Genomic DNA, 22,334 nt, shown 5'->3' with positions numbered 1-22,334 from the left:
GCCTAATGAAGCTTGGCTACCCACTCCAGTATTCTTGGGCTTTCCTGGTAGTTCACATGGTGAAAATCCACCTGCAATGTGGGAGTCCTAGGTTTGATTCCTGGGTGGAGAAGATCCTCTGCAGAAGGGAATGGCTACCCACTCCAGTATTCTGTCCTGGAGAATTCCATGGACTGTATTGTCCATGGGGTTGCAAAGAATCGGATATGACTGGGCAACTTTCACTTTTCATAATGGAGCTTTTAAGTAGTGGAGATATGTTTAAATCCTGATCTGTCTTAATCTGTGCTTTTAAAAGACATTGTTATATTCTTTTCTATAGACTATTGTCAGTTCAAAATTTCTGTGGATTATACTTTTTTGAGTATATACTGATATTACAGACACCTTTAAACAGTTTTGCTGACCTTACTTGCATTCATACTGTAGTCCATGATTATTAGTGCTACTTCCTGTAGCTATATTCCACTGTAGGTACTGAAATATTAACCCGAAGGATCTGTCCCATTTATTTGGTCATTCATTCACTTATTCACTCACTCATTTCATAAACATTTATTATACTTACTGTGTGCTAAAATAAAAGACAATAATTTGAGATCCTTGGCCAAAGGACATCTCATTCTTGGAGGGGACAGACATAAAAACAAGAATTTGGGTGAGATAAGATGTTGTACATACTGAGATTGAAATCTATGCACTATAAGGGTATGGCTTAAATAGTGTTTGGACAGTTATAAAAGTGATTTAGGGAAGGTTTCATTCCAGGATGAAAGATGATCCTTGACTTTTGTCATGACATCAGGTCAAAAGACTCTTTTTCAGACTTCGGTCATGTTGAAATACAGCAGTCACAAGTAACAATGTTAAACCATATAAGCCGTATGTAGACTTTAAGATGATTGAGAACTACTAAGAACCTTGATGAGGGAAGCAACCTCATCAGATCAGCAGTGTAGAAAAAGCAAGCTTTGTATAATGGTCCGACTCAATGGAGGTGGCCTAGCTGTGGTCAGGGAAGCAATTTAGGAAACTGCTGTAATCTGGACAAGAATTGTAGCTAATCCCTGGTAGCTCAGCTGGTAAAGAATCTACCGGCAATGCAGGAGACCCCAGTTTGATTCCTGGGTTGGGAAGATCCACTGGAAAAGGGATAGGCTACCCACTTCAAAGTCTTCTGGGACTTCCCTTGTGGCTTAGCTGGTAAAGAATCAACCTACAATGTGGGAGACCTCTGTTTGATCCCTGGGTTGGAAAGATCCCCTGGAGAAGGGAACAGCTCCCCACTCCAGTGTTCTGGCCTGGGGAATTCCACGGGCTGTGTGGTCCATGGGCTGTGTGGTCCATGGGCTGTATTGTCCATGGGCTGTATTGTCCATGGGCTGTATTGTTGCAAAGAGTCGGACATGACTGAGCTACTTTCACTTTCACTTCACAGTGGTGTCACTGAGGAAACTGAAAGGGTGTAATCCATTTAGAAAATTATTTAAAAATTATTTAAAATATTTAAAATTAATTAAAAATTATTTAAAAAATGCTGTTTCAAGTATTTAATTACTCTCATCACAGAAGGCTCACAGCAGTTGGGGTAAAATCACCAATTTAATTTCTAACCAATGTTTCAATTTTGGATTCCCAATATACCTAATTTTCTACCACTTTGTCCTCTAGGATATGATGTGAATCTACTGAATGATTTACTATCACATGTTAAGTTGAAAAATGTTTTGACTTCAAGAACATCATTCTGTGGCCGTTACACCAAGGACCACTACCAACACTTTTACTTCTCTCTTTTCTTTCTTATCCATGTTATGTGTTTTTCACTCAGTAGACAGCCTGAATGTTTATTGAGTAAAATACTTAGGGAAAACTGCATGAATATCTATAACTAGAGAGAGCTCAAAAGCAAGAGAAGGAAAGACTGGGCATTTGGCATTTGAAAGGAAATAACTTATTTGTACACGTGCAGTTTACATTGTCTAACTTCTCTGTAACTATTTACTTCATTTATTTAACAAACAAGAATCATCACTATGACAACAATGACATTAAGTGGTGCATAGGTTCAGTCTGGGTGGAGGGGAGGCGGGAGTGCTAAGGCCAATTCTGGGAAATCCAGGTCTCATTATTTCACAGATCTTCATCCAGAAGTTACATGGATTGACTAAGAGTCATCTATCTTTTTTTCATTTTCCTTTTACCAGAAAGGTACAGATTATATTTGTAGGAATATGAAATCACAGGCAACTGAGAAGATCTCAATGAAACATCCCCCCTTACCACCGTTTTAAGGATTGCATTCTAATGAATGCAACTAAAACAGCAAGATGCAATCTCTTGCTGTGGTTAAACTCTGTCTTTGGAAATCTCAACACAAACTCCAAATATGTACTTGAGACAGGGTTAGGTTTTCCTCAGAACTCACGCTAACAAATGGCATTATAAACAAAGGCATGTGCTTTTTAGAATTTTTTTCTAATTAAAAAATTTAAAACTAGACGATCTCACTTCTCTAGTGATTTTTGGCTTCTCAGAAACTTCTTTAACTCATTATTACCCTATCTATAGTTTTTAAAGACATTCTCAAAGAATATTCACTCAGTGTTCCTGAATTGTGTTCAAAACTGCTGCCATGAAGCTAGGATTTAGTTACTAAGCTCCTGTTGAAATAGCATAGAGTCCTGCTATATGTCTATTGTTCAAGGCCTTGACAATAGATAGAAGATAATACTACTCTAAATCTTGAGTACTTACTTTGGTATTTAAGATTAAATATGGAAATAATGTATTAATAAGATAGCAAACAGTGCTATTCACTATTGACTGTTGTGTTTGTGAATCAGTTAGTGTATTAACTGGCAAATAACAAATTTGGAATGTCATACTAGTAAACTCTAAAGGTTAATGAAAATCCAAGATTCATGAACATTTGCTATGTCCACTTTGACTCTCTTGTTAAGAAAACATTGTTTTTCTCTCTGAGTTAAAATAAAATGTGAACAAGATTACATAAACAGCTAAGGAAAGGGATACATAAATGGTCATAAATGATTACTTTCATTTTTCTCTACATGCTCATGATCCCGTCTTCTTAGAAAACCATTCAGTGATTTCCCCCTACATTCCCAGCACTGCCTGGTAGAACACAGAAAACCATTTGAGATGATAGAAGACAACAAACTAAGACTTAAATAGCGCTTCCTTCAAAATGAAAAGCTCATAATAATCATAACCCTCACTATGATTAAAATTTGTTGTTATAAACAAAACTTAAATAGATTTGCCAAAAGTATCCAGCAAATAAATCTTCCTCTACCTACTCATATTCTTAGTTAGTATTTCCTGTACCATCAGCTGAAAATAATAATAATCATATTTATCTGAGTGCTCAACATGTCAGGTACTTTCTAAGAGCTCATTCAACTCATTTAATCCACAAACCAATCATATTTGAATCTTTATCCCCATTTTGTGGTTTAGTACACTGATGTACCAAACAAGTTAAGTAATTTGCCGCTTACATGGCAAGCATGAAGCAGATATGGGATTCAAATCTAGGTGGCCTTACTACCAAGCCTAAGGGGTTAATCTCTTTTTCATACTGTATAGGGTCAGTTTATTGACAGTATTCAATATCTTAAAACACAGGTTATAGCTACCTGGTGGCAAGTATTTGCATTATAAATCAGAAGATTACATATATCTTCAATCATGAGATTCATAAAATATATTTCAAATATTTTAATTTTTTAACTTTTGATTTTTATGTTTGATATCACACATGCAATTAGATAACCAGAGCAATTCTAGTTACATTTTACATTGTTTGTTAAGGTTACTTATAGATATAGATACATCTAGACATAAAAAAATACCGTGGTACATCTCTTTATTAGAGTGGGTAAACCCATGCAAACATTAAAACTCAGCCAATATGTCAGTCCGTAGCCAAGTGTGGCTATTCAAGTAAATTAAAATTAAACAAAAGTAAAATTCAGTTTCTCACCTACATTGCCACACTTCTATTACTCTATGGCTATTTATGTTACTATATGGAACCACACAGATGTAGAACATTTCCATCATCATAGAAAGTTCTCCTGGATAGCATACAAGTCTGTATCTTTAGAGAACCATTTCCTAAACATGTTTTAAATGATAGTGTGATAACATATTGGATTTCTAGTTCAAAATGATAGATTGAGCACATATGTACCCTTTTATCAAATTTAAGACCTTACTGAAATTAAAGTACAGAAATCCAAGAATGCATAACACTTATGACAGCAAAGGAAAGGAAGGCACAAGCAGCAGAGAAACTTCAAGACATTTATGAAAGAAACAAAAGGTAAAGGGAGTATATTGACACCAGGAAAATGAAAAGAAAACTGCTCCTGTAGAGAGTCTTTGTGAGAACCCTGAAGGCAGGAGCAAGTCGTATCATAGGGTGCCTGAGGGTTCCTAGGGTCTAGAGTGCAAGTGTGACAAAGATGAGGGATGAAAAGTGGGAGCTGAAAGCCAGAGGAATCACTGGAGTTCTGTTTGTGACACTCCCCCACTAGCCCAGGGGAGACTCTGCTGAAGATGGGTAAGGTTTGCTGGGGTTCCGGGATGTCCAGGGGACTGGTCTCTGCCTCCTGCTGCTGCCTTGGAGGGGTGCAGGGTGGTGAGGAGCTGGGAGCCACGGGGTCTCTCAAGGGTCTGTGCTCCAGCCCAGGGGAGACTCCACCTTTAGCATCACAAGGCATTTCAGAAATTCCAAAACATAAAAGACCATGGTACATCTGCAGAAAAGCTGATGGCAGAGGAAAGAGATAAAGTAAAAAAAGAACTTTAAAGACTCCAAAGGATAGGTTCAGAGGGATTGAAAATATGTTTAAATAAGAAGAATCTGCCATGAAAAGAAAATTGGAACATTAAAAACAGTTTGCAAATATTAAAAAAAATGATTTTTGGAATTAAAAATAAAATTACTGGTTTACTGAAGAAGAGGGTCAAGGATATTTCCCAAAATGTAAAACAAAGTGACAAATAGAAATGATTAAATGATTTTAATCATTAAATATGATTAAATGGAGAGGCTTGAAGACTGTTTAAAATGTCCAATATCCAAATGATAAGGGCTTCAGGAAAATTAGAGATACCAAGGGAACATTTCATGTGAAGATGGGGGCAATAAAGGACAGAAATGGTATGGACCTAAGAGAAGCAGAAGATATTAAGAAGAGGTGGCAAGAATACACAGAATTGTACAAAAAAAGATCTCCATGACCCAGATAACCATGATGGTGTGATCACTTACCTAGAGCCAGACATCCTGGAGTCTGAAGTCAAGTGGGACCTTAGGAAGAATCACTACAAAGAAAGTTAGTGGAGGTGATGAAATTCCAGTTGAGTTATTTCAAATCCTAGAAGATGATGCTGTGAAAGTGCTGTACTCAACCTGCCAGCAAATTTGGAAAACTCAGGAGTGGCCACAGGACTAGAAAAGTCAGTTTTCATTCCAATCCCAAAGAAAGGCAATGCCAAAGAATGCTCAAACTACCACACAATTGCACTCATCTCACACGCTAACAAAGTGATGCTCAAAATTCTCCAAGCCAGTCTTCAACAGTATTTGAACTGAGAACTTTCAGATGTTCAAGCTGGATTTAGAAAAGACAGAGGGATCAGAGATCAAATTGCCAACATCCATTGGATCATCAAAAAAGCAAGAGCATTCCAGAAAAACATCTGTTTCTGCTTTATTGACTATGTCAAAGCCTTTGACTGTGTAGATCACAACAAACTGGAAAATTCTTCAAGAGATGGGAATACCAGACCACCTTACCTGCCTCCTGAAAAATCTGTATGCAGATCAAGAAGCAACAGTTAGGATCAGACTTGGAAAAATGGACTGGTTCCAAATTGGGAAAAGAGTACATCAAGGTTGTATATTGTCACTCTGCTTATTTAACTTCTATGCACAGCACATCATGCAAAATGCCAGGATGGATGAAGCACAAGCTGGGAAAAATATCAATAACCTCAGATATGCAGATGACACCACCATTATTGCAGAAACTGAAGAGGAACTGAAGAGCCTCTTGATGAAATGAAAGAGGAAAGTGAAAAAGCTGGCTTAAAACTCAACATTCAAAAACTAAGACCATGGCTTCTGGTCCCATCACTTCATGACAAATAGATGGGGAAACATTGAAACAGTGAGAGACTTTATTTTCTTGGACTCCAAAATCACTGCAAATGGTGACTGTGGCTGTGAATTTAAGGCACTTGCTCCTTGGAAGAAAAGCTATGACCAACCTAGACAGTGTATTAAAAATCAGAGACATTACTTAATACACAGAGACATTACTTTGCTGACAAAGTCCATCTAGTCAGAGCTATGGTTTTTCCGGTAGTCACGTATGGAGGTGAGAGTTGAACCATAAAGAAAGCTGAGCACCGAAGAACTGATGCTTTAGAGCTGTGGCGTTCGAGAAGACTCTTGAGAGACCTTTGGACAGCAAGGAGATCAAACCAGTCAATCCCAAAGGAAATCAATCCTGAATATTCATTAGAGGAACTGATGCTGAAACTGAAGCTCTAATACTTTGGCCACCTGATGCGAGGAACTGACTCATTGGAAAAGACCCTGATACTGGAAAAGATAAAGGAAGGAAGAAAAGGGGATAACAGTGGATAAGATGGCTGGATGGCATCACCGACTTGATGGACATGAGTTTGAGCAAGTTCTGGGAGTTGGTGATGGACAGGGAGGCCTGACATGCTGCAGTCCATGGGGTCACAAAGAATTGGACATGACTGAGCAACTCAATGGAACTGAACTGAAGGGCATCACACACACACACTATATATTTCTTATATAGCACCCGCGTCTCTTTACGTCTCCAGCATTGGCAGGAGGGTTCTTTATCACTATCATCATCTGTGAAGCCTAACATATATATAGTTTAGTATATATAGTATATGGACTTCTCATGTGGTGCTAGTGGTAAATAACCAGCCTGCCAATGCATGTTAGATGAAATAGATGCGGGTTCGCTCCCTGGGTCGGAACCATCCCCTGGAGAAGGGCGTGGCAACCCACTCCAGTATCTTGCCTGGAGAATCCAATGGACAGAGGAACCTGACAGGCCACAGTTCATAAGGTCACAGAGTCAGACACAACTGAAGCAACTTAGCATGCACACTATATAGTATATATTCCTTATATATACTATTCTCTGCTAGTAATAATAATATCATGATGACACAATGTCTTAGTCGGCTCAAGTTGCCATAACAAAATGTAATAGCCTGAGAAAGGGAGTGTTTTAAAGCAGAAATTTATTTTCTCATTCTTCTGGAGGCTGGAAGTCTGAGATAAAGTAGCCAGCCTGGTTGGTTTTTGTGAAGGCTTTTCCCTTGAGTTGCAGAGGTCACCTTGACGCTGTGTGCCCACATGACCTCTCCCTTGTGTGTGTGGAGAGGGAGAGGAACAAGCTCTCTGGTGTAATCTTGTAAGGGCACTAATACCATGATGAGGGCCTTACCCTCATGACCTTTATCACTAGCACTACCTGGGACCTCATTTAACCCTTATTACTTCTCAAAGTATTCATTTCCAAATTTGATCACATTGAGGGTTAAAACTTCAACCTATGAATTTTTAAGGATATAAACATTGTCTATGCCACATGGGTTTAACATTTTCATATGCCTATAATTTTAGAAGAAAAATATTTCTAGCTTTATTTTGAAAAGTGGGAATATTTAAAAATTCCATGAAACACAGTTTGGAAAATGGTGGTTTAAAGAATAAAATTTTCAAATAATTCAAATTACAAATTCTCCTATGAATCTCTTTTTTATTATTCTTAGTCAGGTATGCCCTTGATCTCCATTGCTGAATTTATAAATATATGCAATGTCCTGTATCTATCTGCTTAAGTTTCCACAATCTGATTTCACTACAACCTTGGGCTACTTTTGAGTGTTAAACTTGGGAAGCAGTGTTATTTTCATGATTCTGTTAGCAAATAGTTTTTATTGGGAGAATGCTGAAAATAATAGTTTAAAGATGTAAAATATTTTTAAAAGATTTGAAATTGATTTTGGAGTATGTTAGTCAAATTTAAAACAGCATTTTCAAAAATCAATATATTTTTAAGACTGGTTTAAGATGTAGCATATCATTTGAATGTTATATTTTTATATGCTTCAATGGACAAAATACATTTAATTATAGAACACTATTACTTAAAATAATTACTGAAGTTAAAGCTTTGTATTAAAGAATATTTTTGAAATAGACTTGTTTATCACCTGTTACACTAAACTGCTTGCTACTGATATGTTCGTTTATGTTATCCAAATTTTGGGGGAGTAATTATGTTGAATGATAAATAATTTAATCTTGTTAATAATAAAAATAAACTGAGCACGGGTATTTCCTTATGAGGATAAATACATTTTAACTGCATGTCAGTTTACCATCTATTGATAGTTTATTTCATCATTAAGCTGTTTCAAATGTTAACCTTTTTTGGCCAAAGAAATCATCAATATAATTCTAGATTTAACCCTTGGGTGTATGTCTGTGCTAAAGTTTCTGAGCAAGATACATATGTCTCAGGCTAGCCCCTCTTTGATGGGGATGCTTTGGCCTCAAAATTCAAGCCTTTTATTAAGTTGCCTTTTCCACACCGTGGTTGTATTACTCTTTCTAGGTGATGATGCCAAGGCGGCAGTTAAACATGGTTTGGACGGGATCTTGGTGTCAAATCATGGGGCTCGACAGCTTGACGGGGTGCCAGCCACTGTGAGTTTTGGCAAATGCCTCCATTGGAATTCCCATTTGTATTTCAGTTTTGACCATCTCTGTGACTACCCCTCTTTGTATATATATTTTTGTATGAATACTCAAGATAGAATATGTAGGAATATATGTAAGATCTCAGATTTTAAGTTTAGTGGTTCAATCCCCGAGTCTGGAAGATCCCCTGAACTAGGAAATGGCAACCCACTCCAGTATTCTTCCTTGGAAAATCCCATGGACAGAGGAGGCTGGTGGGCTTCAGTCCAAGGGGTCGCAAAGAGTTGAACACGACTTAGCGACTCAGCATGTGCACGAGCACATGGGCATCTACCTAAATTAGATTATTATTCTATTTGTTTGTAAACTTATAAAAGTCGTCTGTGTTAAGTAAGTAGCCATTTGTAGGCAGTGATTAGTCCTATATTTATAGATATACTGAGAGGAATATTGTAAATTTGAGTAGGAAAGAAGATTATGCCATGAGTGTCTTGGAGGTGGAGGTTGAAAAGCTGCAGAGTGAGGGCAGGTGGGGAAAGGAGGCAGAAATCCTGTGGCCTGGGAGAGGTTTCCTGCAAACAAACCTCTCTGTTGGAGCTTGAACTACCTTGGCTGCACATTGGAATCTCTTGGGAGCTTTAAAGAATCCTAATTCCCAGTCTGCACCCTGAATCCATCCATCAGAATCTTGTGGGACCAGGAAAACTGAAGCACTAGTATTTTTACAGCTACTGAGTAGATCCAATGTGAATTTATATGTACTATATACCCTGTGCCAGACAAATCAGAGTCAGAATCCAGATATAAAAGTAAACTAACTGGCTGCAATGGTGTGGGATAGAGTTAAAACGGTTAAAGGGAGCAATTGGCTCCCAAGGCCAGGAGCGAAGGGCCCAGCCATGGATTGACTTTAAGATAAAGGATTGGGGAGCACAGAAATGGATCAAAAGTCATGGAGATAGACGTATATCCAGGGGTGTACTTCATGGATCCCTGATCTAGAGTGAAGGCCAGAAGCTGTAGGTGGGGTGGCATGGGGATCCCTTATATGCTGTCTGCTGTGAGAATGTGTCCGGGATTTCTTCAGATGAGGCAGTGGGATTGCAGCTGTCTTTCACCTCTGCTTTGTTCCCATATGGACCCCTGCTTTCACTAGTGTGAGTGTAAAAGTGGAATGGGAAAGACTGAGATATTCTTGGGGAATACCAAGGAATCTCTTTTGTTTGCAGTATCTGGTGGGTGTTGGGAGCCTGAGAAATATGGCTGCTTGGACAGGTCAGGGAGGGGATCTTTGAATATTAAATATTATGAGTCATTAGATATGCAATAGAAAAGCCTTGATTTAGCAGCAACAAATACCACAAATTGGACTGTGGCATGACAGGGAGCAGGAAGACCAATGAGGTGGCCTGGATAATTATGAGAGCCAAGGAAAGAGAGAAGGGTCTGACCTGCTATGGGGCTGAGGGATAACCCCTCCAAATCTCAGCTTTTTCATCTTTTAAAGTTAAAAAAATTAATTAGATTGTTTCTTTGGTGCCTTTAAACTTTAGTATTCCATAATTTCACTTATCATAGGCAAAGTAAGCTAACATCATGTAACAAAACTTAAATAAATATGTATCTATGAAATAATGTGGATAGACTCTTTAGTTCATCATTTCCGAGCTGGATCATCATATCCATTACCCCTTTTGTCAGAACCATTTAGTCATAGTTATTAGTTGGGGCAAACATTTGAATTCATTCAAATAATTTAGTCAAGTAGTGGATTACTGTTTCATTAAGATAGCATGTTGATTTAGCTAAATCCATGGATGTTGTGCAGGTCTTAGGGCAGATTGAATGAGGCCAGGGGTTCATGCATTTGCACTCAAGAGTTTTTCTTGAAGCACTAATGGGCTAATGGTAGGAAGAAATCAAGTCTTTGCACAGAATCAGTAATTAAAATCATAAAACTGGAAGTTGTCAGCTCTTTCCAATTCAGCATTACTTATAAAGACCCATCTTTTTAGGTGATATTAAACATTGCCTGTAGTGGAGAGTGAAGAGCTCCTCTGGGCGGGCAGGAGAAGTTGGTCTCAGTTCAAGGCTTTTCCGCTGATTTATGCCTCTCTTGTGTATGAAGACGTGGACTTAGTGGGCAGGCCAAATTAAGTTTGTTTTCTAAAAATAAAATCTAAATCTACTGAAATCAAATCTAACTAGATTTTAAGGGAAACATATCTGAATGGTGTGGTTTATTTCCTTCTGGCTGAGGGGATATGGAAACTTATCTAAAAGGGCTTTTTGAGTTGTGGTCTCAGAAACTGTTTTAAGATAAACAATGACCCTCCCCTTTGCATGATGTGTGCCTGAGAGGAGATACTTGCTTGAGTTTGCCTCCTACTCTAGAGAAAATTTAAGGTGCATGATGATGAGAGAAATGTGAAGCAGGATTAAGTTTATAGTGAAGGTGTTTTTCTCTCAATGTGTTGGTTTTCAGGCATTTGGCAAAAGACTCGGAGGAGGCTGTGATATAGAACTTCTCAGTAGGTACACAGAAGGACTTACTCTCTTGCACATTCTGTGACATCATAACTCAGAGCCAAAGAGGCAGTGTGATTTTACTGCAAGAGCATTGAAATGAACCCAGAGTCTTGGGTTCAAGCCTTTTCTTGCCTCTAGAAGGGTGAGAGCTGGGTGACCAAGTTGCTCAGACTTTTCAGCCTGAGTCTCTACATAATGTTGTGTTGGTTGCAAAAATTAAATGTCTGGACTGTATGATTTCTGCATTTCTATAAATCACAGAGCTTTCTTGTATGGAGAAATACTTATCATTAAGAGTCCCAGATCAGGAGTTTGACTGCAGTCCATATAAATACAGTGCTATTGAGAACCATGGCCTGTTCCAGCAGAGTTTAAAAATAAGTTAACATTATTTGCAAAGCAGAAGTAGAGACAGAGACATAGAGAACAAACATATTGATACCAAGGTGGGAGGGAGGGTGGGATATACTGGGTGTTTGGGATTGACATATATACCCTGCTGCTGCTGCTGCTAAGTCACTTCAGTCGTGTCCGACTCTGTGCGACTCCATAGACGGCAGCCCACCAGGCTCCCCTGTCCCTGGGATTCTCCAGGCAAGAACACTGGAGTGGGTTGCCATTTCCTTTTCCAATGCATGAAAGTGAAAAGTGAAAGTGAAGTTGCTCAGTTGTGTCTGACTCTTTGCGACTCCATGGACCGCAGCCTACCAGGCTCCTCCATCCATGGGATTTTCCAGGCAAGAGTACTGGAATGGGGTGCCATTGCCTCCTCCACATATATACACAACTATATATAAAACAGATAACTAATTAGAACTGACTGTATAGCACAGGGAACTCTACTCAATGCTCTGTGGTCACCTAAATGGGAAGGAAATCCAAAAAAGAGGGGGTTTATGTAAACACATAGCTGATTCACTTTGCTGTATAGCAGGAGCTAACACAACATTGTAAAACAACTATACTCCAATAAAAGAAAAGAATAACATATTTCTTTCTAAGAATTTTGATAATTCAGTAGTGCATGCTTTTATAAGTAATTTAACATCTGCCTTAAAAAAAATGAGTTCACATTAAGATCCTTACTCTGAAGGTAATAATGTGGCAAAGACTAGTCCTGAGGTAATTAGGGAATGATATGGCAGAATTAGTATATTTCCAAAATCCACAATACTAGATCATCTCAAACTGGGGTCTAAAGACAGATTATATGGAGTCTTTGAACCCTAGGAGCTTTTTTTTTTGACTTTTTTATGGAAAAAAAATTTTTTTTATGCTAACTGGATCCAAAGTAGTGTTTGGTCACTCAGTCATGTCTGACTCTTTGTGACCCCATGGACTGTAGCCCACAAAGGCTCCTCTGTCCATGGGGATTCTCCAGGCAAGAATACTGGAGTGGGTTGCCATGCCATCCTCCAGGGAATCTTCCTAACCCAGGGATCGAACCCAGGTCTCCCACATGCAGGTGGATTCTTTACCAACTGAGCAACCAGGGAAGAATGTAAACTTAAAAATATGATATTCTTTTCATATTTTCAAGTGAAAAATTTCAATTGTAAAACATTTTCATAAAATAAACTTTGGGTTATTAAATCAGTGTTTCTAAAATTGAGTCCTTGGGTATATTCTATGACATCAGAAATTTCATTTTTCCTTCTAAAAAAGATTCATTATATTCTTCCTTTGAGGACCATTTGATTTATCAGTTAGCTTTTGCTGTATAGCAAACCATTCTGAAATCTACTGGCTAAAATTCAATAGCCATTGATTCATGTCATAACTTTGTGAATTGTCCATTTGACCTGAGATCCACAGAGAGGTTTTGTGTTCCTGGCTGGGCTCACTCATACATGTCTGTGGTCAGCTGCTGGGTCTACTAGGGCAGGCTGGTGTAGGATGACCTCAGCAGGGATGGCTCTGCATTGTCTCTCATATCTAGAACGTTAGGTGGGCTGGGTCTCACAAGGCACTGGGTTTCCCAGGGAGCAAGTGGAAATATCTAAGCCTCTTGAGCTTTATGCTTAGAACAGGCATATTGTCCCTTATTTCTTTTTCTGTTGGTGGAAGCTAGTCACACGGCCACTTCAGATTCAAGGTGTGAGGAAATAGACTTTTTTGACTTCATTTCTTCCTCATGATGGGAGGAGTAGAAATGTTGCACTGCAAGGAAATGAAGATAAGGTGGCAGATGGCTGCAGCCATTTCTGCAATCGCAAACTGTCAGCCAGACCTATATGGAGCAGGGGTTTTCTAAACGTACTTAGTAGAACTCACACTATTTATTAGAACTCACACCACCACCTCCAGCCAGGGCTGCCTGAAGCATGGTGGGTAGACAGAGGAGGACTTGTGGGCAGTGGCTTGGAATCTGTCTTCTGCATTGTTAACTAAAGCATCTCTGGCTTTATCTGTTTGTTTGTGCTCAACTGCTCTGGTTTGGAACCTTTAAAGTGTTTTATGCCTAAAATGTCAGAAATCATGAGTGTAGGACTAGATGCTTTAAGAAGGTAGAAAGATGGAAGCACCTTGTGAGTGGAAGTTTTGTGGACAGGGAGGACCTTGAGCAGGAACAGGAACTGCTGCTGCTGCTAAGTCACTACAGTTGTGTCCGACTCTCTGCGACCCCATAGATGGCAGCCCACCAAGCTCTCCTGTCTCTGGGATTCTCCAGGCAAGAACACTGGAGTGGGTTGCCATTTCCTTCTCCAATGCATGAAAGCGAAAAGTGAAAGTGAAGTCGCTCAGTCGTGTCCGACTCTTAGCGACTCTATGGACTGCGGCCTACCAGGCTCCTCCGTTCATGGGATTTTCCAGGCAAGAATACTGGAGTGGGGTGCCATTAGGGGGGCTTTTCCAGAATCAGGTCCCTGTGGGATTCTTTTTGGATTCTGTAAACTGCCTGGCATGATGCCTGGAATCTGCCAAGTCATCAATAAAATATTTGATAAATCAGTGAATGGATGGATGAGTGAACAGTAGTACATTGGAATCTTAGCATATTTTCCTGTAGATTAACCCTGCTGGAGCTAAGCCTGCAATTAATTGTCTAAGGAACCACTAAGAAAAGAAAAGCTGAAATGAATGGTCTTTTAGATGTGTAGCAAGCTGAAAAGAAACAGAAAAGTCGTAAAATAGTGGACTTGTTCACTATATTTACTTATTTTATCTGCTCTGGTCAGAATTATTCTGCATAATATATACCCAGTAAAACTGCAGCTCCAGGAAGAAGAAAGGGGGGATAGGAATGCTCTGTGATGGATAGAACTTCCTTGTCCATGGACAGGAAAACATGAATCTAGGCTTCATTTTATAATCCAGGATTCACACTTTAAGTATCCTTATTAGTTTATTTTTTAGGCCAGATTGGGCATTGGAAATATCCTAAAAGACTTGATTTGCGTGACTTTGAAAACGTGTATTGAACTGAAACTAGCTAATATTTTTCTTTGGTTTTGGTTTCAAATGGGGAAATATACTTAATTATAGCTTGCATCATCACTTGGAAATTGTAGCATTTATATGTTGATGTAACTTGCCTGAGTCTAAAAGGAGGACTATGTATAGTTAAAGGGACATATGTAAATGGATCCAAAGCATGTTTGGCCAGGCAGAAAAGCCGAAAGGAAAAGAGGAAAATCACATTACTTGCCAAACATTTAGGGGGCTGTGCTCCAACTGTTGCCTTCACTTCCTCCAAATCTGTAGTTGGGTTTGGTCTTCAGTCTTTTACATAAAACTCTTTTTACATTGAGCCTCTCAAATTTGGGGGGAGAAGCAGGAAAGTTTTTGAGTGATTTCAGCACAATTACTTCTAGAAAAACTGCACTTGAATGTATGGATTTAATTTTATATTTTAGTACTTGGGGATAAGTGTGGATAATTTCTGCGGATTTTTACCTACTATGGTCACTATAGTAAGTCACTATGAGAATTGTTTCCACCCTCAGATGCAAAGATTTACACCCAAGTAGCCAATTGTGTCAGTTACTATCTATAACTAACTATATTGGCTATTAACCAACTTTAAGAGCTATTACCACATGATGCTAAAAAACAAAAGATTCCAAACTCAAATTTAAATCATTATTCCCATGAAACTTTTTGTCAACTAGGGGTCTGCTGACCTAGATTTGGTACTGGCTGGGTGGCTGTTCTCCAAGTTTCAGGTCCAGCTGGGCTTGGATGGGACAACTCTCCTTCTTCTCTGGGGGTCTCAGCTCTATGGAGGGGAGGGGGAGTTTTCTCACACGGCCAATGGCACAGCTGCAAGAGACAGTTGAAATATATGAGGTCTTTCAAGGTCCATGCCCAGAAATGGCACTCTTCCACCTCTGTTCACATGTCACTGGGCAAAGTAGGTTGCAAGGCCAAGGCCACTGTCAAGGAGTGATAAGTGCACTGTTTTGTTTTTTTTTTTTAACTACGAAACACTGCCAAGTGACCTTGGAAAAAGAGTGGGTTCAGAGTGGTGTGAAGAATTACGAACAATAATACAGTCTAGCAGATGGACCTCAATGAAGCTTTTATATTCTCTAGAGCTGATATAATAAGCCCATTATCAACTGCTAATCAAGATGAGGATCTTCAAAGTGCATGTGGTCATTTTCCTTAAAAGCAAGGAAAAATATTTTCAGGGAGAATTCTCTAATGTATAACTGGATGTTTGCTATATTGTTATACATAATTGTATATTATATATATTCTCATATTTTGGGTGGGAAAATCAGAGACTAAGTTTTTTTGTGACTGATAGTGTTTGCATTTTTATATACCATTGCTTCTACCACAATCTGAGTATGAATTTTAACAATTGATTTTCAATGAGTAAATTAATGTTCAGAATAATTTATATGAGGAAGATACTTCATTTATATTTATGTATTTAATATAGAGTAGCTCTGTGCCTTTAAAGCTGATTATGTATTTTTAATTGTGTATGTATATATACACACAATTAAAAAACATATATATGTATATACATATATATATATATATATATATATATATATTTGGATCATGATATTTGAATCCGAATATGAGGAATAAGGGCTTCCCAGGTGATATTAGTGCCACCTACCTACCACTACGTCTTCTGCCTACCATTGCAGGAGACTTAAGAGACAAGGGGTTGATCCTTGGATTGGGAAGATCCCCTGGGGGAGGGCTCCAGTATTCTTGCCTGGAGAATCCTAGGGACAGAAGAGGCTAGCAGGCTATAGTCCATAGGATTGCAGAGTTGGACAGGACTGAAGCAACTTATCATGCATGCACACACATCAGCATGTACACTGCATGTACATGTATCAGCATGTACACAAAATAATCTTGGACTTTGACAGAAAAATAAGCTACTCGGTTCCAAATTTAGCTGGTCTTTGGTTGCTAGCATTTGCACTTCTTTTATTTTAGGAGAGACTGATTTTACTGTTGATTCTAAGCTTAGCCTTTCCTACTTTCAGTGCTAATTGGATGGTTGGTGGCCTGTGGAAGTTGAGTTGGGGAACAATTCAACATGCATAGTATCACTTTACTGACCTCTTCTCTCCACAGATTGATGTTCTGCCAGAAATAGTGGAGGCTGTGGAAGGAAAGGTGGAGGTCTTCCTGGATGGCGGTGTGCGGAAGGGAACTGATGTTCTGAAAGCTCTGGCCCTGGGAGCCAAGGCTGTGTTTGTGGGGAGACCGATCATTTGGGGCTTGGCTTCCCAGGTAACTGGAGAACAAAGCAATAAATATATAAAACAGAGTGACTCAACTGTGAAATAAATTCATGAAACCAGTCATACAGACTTACTCAAAAGATCTGTGTCTTCTTGCTTAGGGAGAGAAAGGTGTTCAGGATGTCCTTGAGATACTGAAGGAGGAATTCTGGTTGGCCATGGCTCTGAGTGGTAAGACTTGGTGTTATCATTTACCACTTCATTTCTTCTGGGTGTCTTTAGGCCAGGCTCCTTGGTGGAACTAAGTGAATTTGAGGGGGAAGAGGATGGAACCATTTGGAGTGTAATGAAATTTAAAGTTGGCTATAGTGTGCAGAGAGCTCTTGAAGGGAGGAACTCCACAGTATGTCTGCCTGTAGCAGTCACTTAGCTTCTGCTTGCACAGTCTTTTCAGGGATGCTTTGACAAGTCTTATTAGTACCTTAAGGGTAATGCTACATCATATTCTTTCTCCTGTCTTAACACATGAACAATAAATCTAATGGGCTAGCCACCAGCTCCACCTAGATGTCTATGTGGCATCTCAAAATCTACCTGTCCAAAACTAAGCTGCTCAATTTCTACATTAACTCTGCTCTACCTACAGATTTTTCAGTCTCAGTTCATGTTAATACCTTTGTCTCACTTGCTCAGATCTTAAGTCTTAAGTCACTCTTGACTCCTTTTCTCTCTCATAGCCTCACATCCAACCACAGAGGTGCTTTCTGTAAAAAAAAGCCTGGTTGGAACCTGCATCGTCTCCCTTCTTCTTGGATATTGTAATGGTTTCCTGGTGTATCCTTCCTGTCGCTGTCTCTTTCCTTGGGTATTTTGAGTCAGCCTGTCTATCCTGTCTTCCTTCTCTGTTCCAGTTTCTTCTGATCATAACATCAGAACTATCCTTTTAGACATTAACTTAGATCATATCACTCTTCTATCAGCACATTTCAATTGCTCCCAATTTATTCAGAATAAATAGACCAAAGTCCTCATGATTGTCTATGAGGGTCTATGTGGTTTGATCTCTGTCACCTCTCTGACTTCAGCTCCTCCCACTGTTACTCAGGCGGTATTTGAGTGACAAATATGTCCACCCAGGCCTTATTTGCCTTCTTGATGATCCCTGATGACAACAGGCATGTTTCAGCCTAAAGGCTTTGGCCTTGCTCTTCCTGCTGGCTGGATGCTCTTTCCCCAAAAATCTATGTGGCAAACTCCCCTGTGTCCTTCAAGGCACACTTTTCTATCTTACTGTTTCATAGGATCCCATGTTGATCACCATATTTAAAATAGCAATTTGTCTTCCGCTCACCCAACTTCCAATTTTTTCCTCTGTTATTGTTTCATTTTTTTTCATAGCAGCTAACATCTTCTAATTTCATTATTTTCCTTGGCACCTAACACCTTCTGTAGATTATCTATCACATTATTTTTCTTAAATGACACACATTGTGCATTGTCTGTTTCTTCTCTGGAATGTTAAGAACCTCGAGGCAGGGATCTTTGTTGTCTTCACTGCAGTATCTCTAGTGTCTGGATTAGAGCATAGCATGTAAATAATAAATATTTGCTGAATGAATGAACAAATAAATAATCATTATTCCTAGTGACTGTTTTGAATTTGACTCAGAATGGACCTCTAATTGCATTGAATCATCTTGAGTCAATCATCCCCTCCCCTCCTTTTGAAGGTAGCAAGGGCTTCCTTTTCTGTGATCTGTATCACCCAGACCATCCCCACAGATAGAATTCCAGAGCTCAGTGGTCTATGCATTTCTGAGCTGAGGCCGGGTAGACACAGCATCCGTGAGAAGGATGCCATTCTTTGAATCCTCACTCTGCCTTTTAATTTGCTACAGACATATCCTAAAAGAGAACTTTTAGCCACTGACTCTGTATTAAATGTGGCAGAAAAGAATATACTCTTTGTGTTAATAAAAATATGTGCCAGTCATTTTGTGTTAAGGACTGTTTAGGTAATAAAAATGGTCTCATGCCACATAAGATTTGGCAAGCTTACCTTGAATCATAAACCTTACATTTGTCAAGTTTTACATTCCTTGGGAAAACGATTACCTGCCTGATTATTATTGCATTCATTTCATATTAAATGTATGCATTATTTTTTCAGGGTGCCAGAATGTGAAAGTCATCGACAAGACATTGGTGAGGAAAAATCCTTTGGCTGTTTCCAAGATCTGACAGTGCACAATATTTTCCCATCTGTATTTTTTTTTTTTTTGGCATGTGTTACTTGACAAAGAGACACTGTGCAGAGAGTGACCACAGCCTGTAATTCCCCACTTCGATACAAAGGGTGTCATTCTTCTCCAGCAAAATAGCAATCCCTTGCTATTTTAAGTTCATTGCTTTTGACTTTTCAATGAGTGTCCTAGGAACCTTTTAGAAAGAAATGGACTTGCATCCTGGAAATATATTAACTGTTAAAAAGAAAACATTGAAAATGGTTTTAGACAACGTCATCCCCTGGCAGCCTCACGTGCTACAAACAAAAGATATTCCTGGGTAAAATTGGAGGTAGCTAGTGCCGAGGTCAAAAGATAATGATCTCCCTGTTTATAAACCTTCACTATATTTGGATATCCCTAAAACTGTGTTCTTAAAGTCTAAGGGCAACTTTAGAAGGCTGGATGTGCCCGGGGAAACAGGAGATTTGGATTCACAACACTAAGGAGATAGCACTTAACTATCTTAACTGTTTTGTGTTTCCAGTTAGTGAATTGGGATAAAAGTGATTTTCTAGATACTTTTTAACACTCTGGGCTATGTGACTCCTTTCAATGTAGATTTTCATTCACATCTTCAGTATCTGAATATATCTGAGTATTTTATGATATAGACTGCTTCTTAATCAGAGTGAAATAAAGCATTTTCTGAAAAGAAGCTATCTGGCCCATGTGTAACAGTATGGAATTCAACTGTTTTAATCTCACAACCCAAACACCTCTCTGTTCCTCCTGTGCATACTCGTTCACTCTCTTACACCTCATCCTCCTTCATTAGTTTGCTTCTTCCCCACTCACAGTCACATGTAAGGCCAGCTTCATGATTTATGAAGGCCATGCCAAGTGAAGATGTGGGCCCCCTGTTCAGAAAAGCAGGACAAAGGCTTTCTTCCATGATTTTTCTCTGAACCTGTCATGGAATCTTTTCTTTCTATTTAATGTCATGTTTCCTTGGGCAGGGGAATCCTCATGGGTGCCTGAACACTGCCCTGTGATCTATCCTGACTCCTCTGTGCCCAGGGCCGTGAAGGGGGCTGACGGTAATGCTTTCATTGGGGCTGGATGAGCCAGCAGCCAAGGACTCACTCACTCAAGGGACTTGGGGAGGTAGCAGGGGGTGGATGGGTTGGAGGAGGGACAGTGTATCATTCCAGGCTCCCAGGCTGCAGCACATGTTCCATGATCCCCTGATCCTTTACACAAACTCAAAGATAAGATTATTAAGAATTTTAAGTCAGTAAGAACATTAAACTCAAACATGAGGCCCCTTTGGAGCATGGAGTCCTGTGTGACTGCACTGGCTGCCTGTCCATGAAGCTCTGGTCATATGAGCTTCACATTTATTCCCTAGCCAGATTTTTGACAGATTGTAGGTAAAGTTGATAACCAAAGAGAGTTTGAAATTTCTTTTCACCATCTCCCTGGTTATTCATTTACTGTGAAGTATATTTACTGTGAAGAACAACTGAGAGAGAATCACTACCTTAATATATGATGGTGATGCTATATTTTGTTGTTTTATTATAATGTTTTATTATTCTCAGATCTCTTTGTCTCTTTCTTTCTCCCTCTCTCTCTGTCATTCTGTCTTTCTCTCTTCTTCCTTCCTACTCTCTTTCCCTTTAAATGCTAGAGTATTCGTAAATACTCTGAGGGACACAAACATAGGCCTTTCTTTTTGAAATTATATCTGGGTCTGATAAAAAAGAATCATTTAGGGACTTCCTTGGTGGCTCAGTGGTTACGACTCTGTGCTTCCACTGCAGGAGGCCCAGGTTAAACTCCGGTCAGGGAGCTAAGATTCCCCCATGCCACATGATGCAGCCAAATAAATAAATAATACAAGGTAAAAATGAGTCATGTAATGTGATGAAAATTATGCCTTAAATTATTCTCCAGATACCAATAAAAAATTTGACTGTCATATCACGTAACTGTTTTGTGTTTCCAGTTAGTGTTAATAAACTGATAGATCTATAATAAGCACCTCTTTGATCCCACAAACTGATTTGAAAGTGTCTTTGCTGTTGGCAAAGAATGTCCACTTTGGCTTCATCATGGTTTGTTGTTGTTATTTAGTTGCCAAGTCGTGTCTGACTCTTTGTGACCATGCGGACTGTAGCCCACAAAATTCCTCTGTCCATGGGATTTCCATGCAAGAATACCGGAGTGGGTTGCCATCTTCCTGACCCAGGGATTGAACTCACATCTCCTGCATTGCACGTGGACTCTTTGCTACTGACCCACCTGGGAAACCTACATCATAGTAGGCTTGATACAGCAGGTTGCTAAAAACTTGATAACTATCTCAGCAAATGAAGACCCACACGTGATGCTTTATGTAAGTCTTATGAGAATGGAGATGAATGGTCTTAATTTGTGAATTTCTAGACACTTTTATGACCCCCAGAGCCATGCTACCTCCTTGAACATAGGTCCCCATTATTTTCTTCAGAGTTGTGATAGGACTGAATGTTTTATGATATGTGTTGTTTCCATAATCAGAAAGATACAAAGTTGTTTTTACATTGTCTTGAGTGTATCCAATCCTGTTTTAACAGTGCTAAAACCAAAGGTGTGTGATGTCTGACACAGGAAGAGTGGGTGTTTGTTGCATATCTACTTCTAGGGATTTTCTCACTTGAGCTTGAAAGAAGTTCTTTAAGGAAGACAATTGATCTTTCTGTTCCTGAGTTTCTTAAAATATGTTGAGAGAAGGGATAATAGGGAATGAATAGTTTAATGTAGGCCAATCTGCTTTTCTTGTGTGTTTAATGTATATGGTACCCTAGAGAAGTGTTTCTCAAGCTGGAGAGTGTATTATAATCACCTGGTGTGTGTGTGTGTGTGTGTGTGTATGTGTGTGTGTTAGTCACTCAGTCATGTCTGATTCTTTGCGACCCCGTGAACTGTAGCATGCTAGGCGGGCTTGTTAAAACAGATTGCTGGGATCATGTCTATAGATTCTGATTCAGGAGGTCTGGGGTAGGTTCTGTATTTCTAACATGCTTCTAGGCAGATACTGCTCTTCAAGGCATCACTGGTGTTGTCTAGAGCAAG

The 22,334-nt window shown here is 39.2% G+C and overlaps 1 protein-coding gene across 1 annotated transcript in view; it reads left to right on the top strand.

Annotated features, from left to right (window-relative positions):
• HAO1 (hydroxyacid oxidase 1) overlaps positions 1–21,258 on the top strand; it is a 64,350-nt gene extending 43,092 nt beyond the window's left edge. Inside the window, exons 5-8 of the mRNA NM_001434986.1 lie at positions 8,715–8,806; positions 16,880–17,038; positions 17,151–17,220; positions 19,160–21,258. Of these exons, the coding sequence (NP_001421915.1) occupies positions 8,715–8,806; positions 16,880–17,038; positions 17,151–17,220; positions 19,160–19,230 (392 nt within the window). The 3' untranslated portion in view covers positions 19,231–21,258. The remainder of the gene's footprint in view (positions 1–8,714; positions 8,807–16,879; positions 17,039–17,150; positions 17,221–19,159) is intronic.
• The last annotated feature ends 1,076 nt before the right edge of the window (positions 21,259–22,334 follow it).

This window comes from Bos taurus, chromosome 13 (genome assembly GCF_002263795.3).
Source record: "Bos taurus isolate L1 Dominette 01449 registration number 42190680 breed Hereford chromosome 13, ARS-UCD2.0, whole genome shotgun sequence".
NCBI classification, from domain to species: domain Eukaryota; kingdom Metazoa; phylum Chordata; class Mammalia; order Artiodactyla; family Bovidae; genus Bos; species Bos taurus.
Note: the sequence above shows the minus strand (reverse complement) of the source record. Positions and strands in the feature narration are given on the sequence as shown.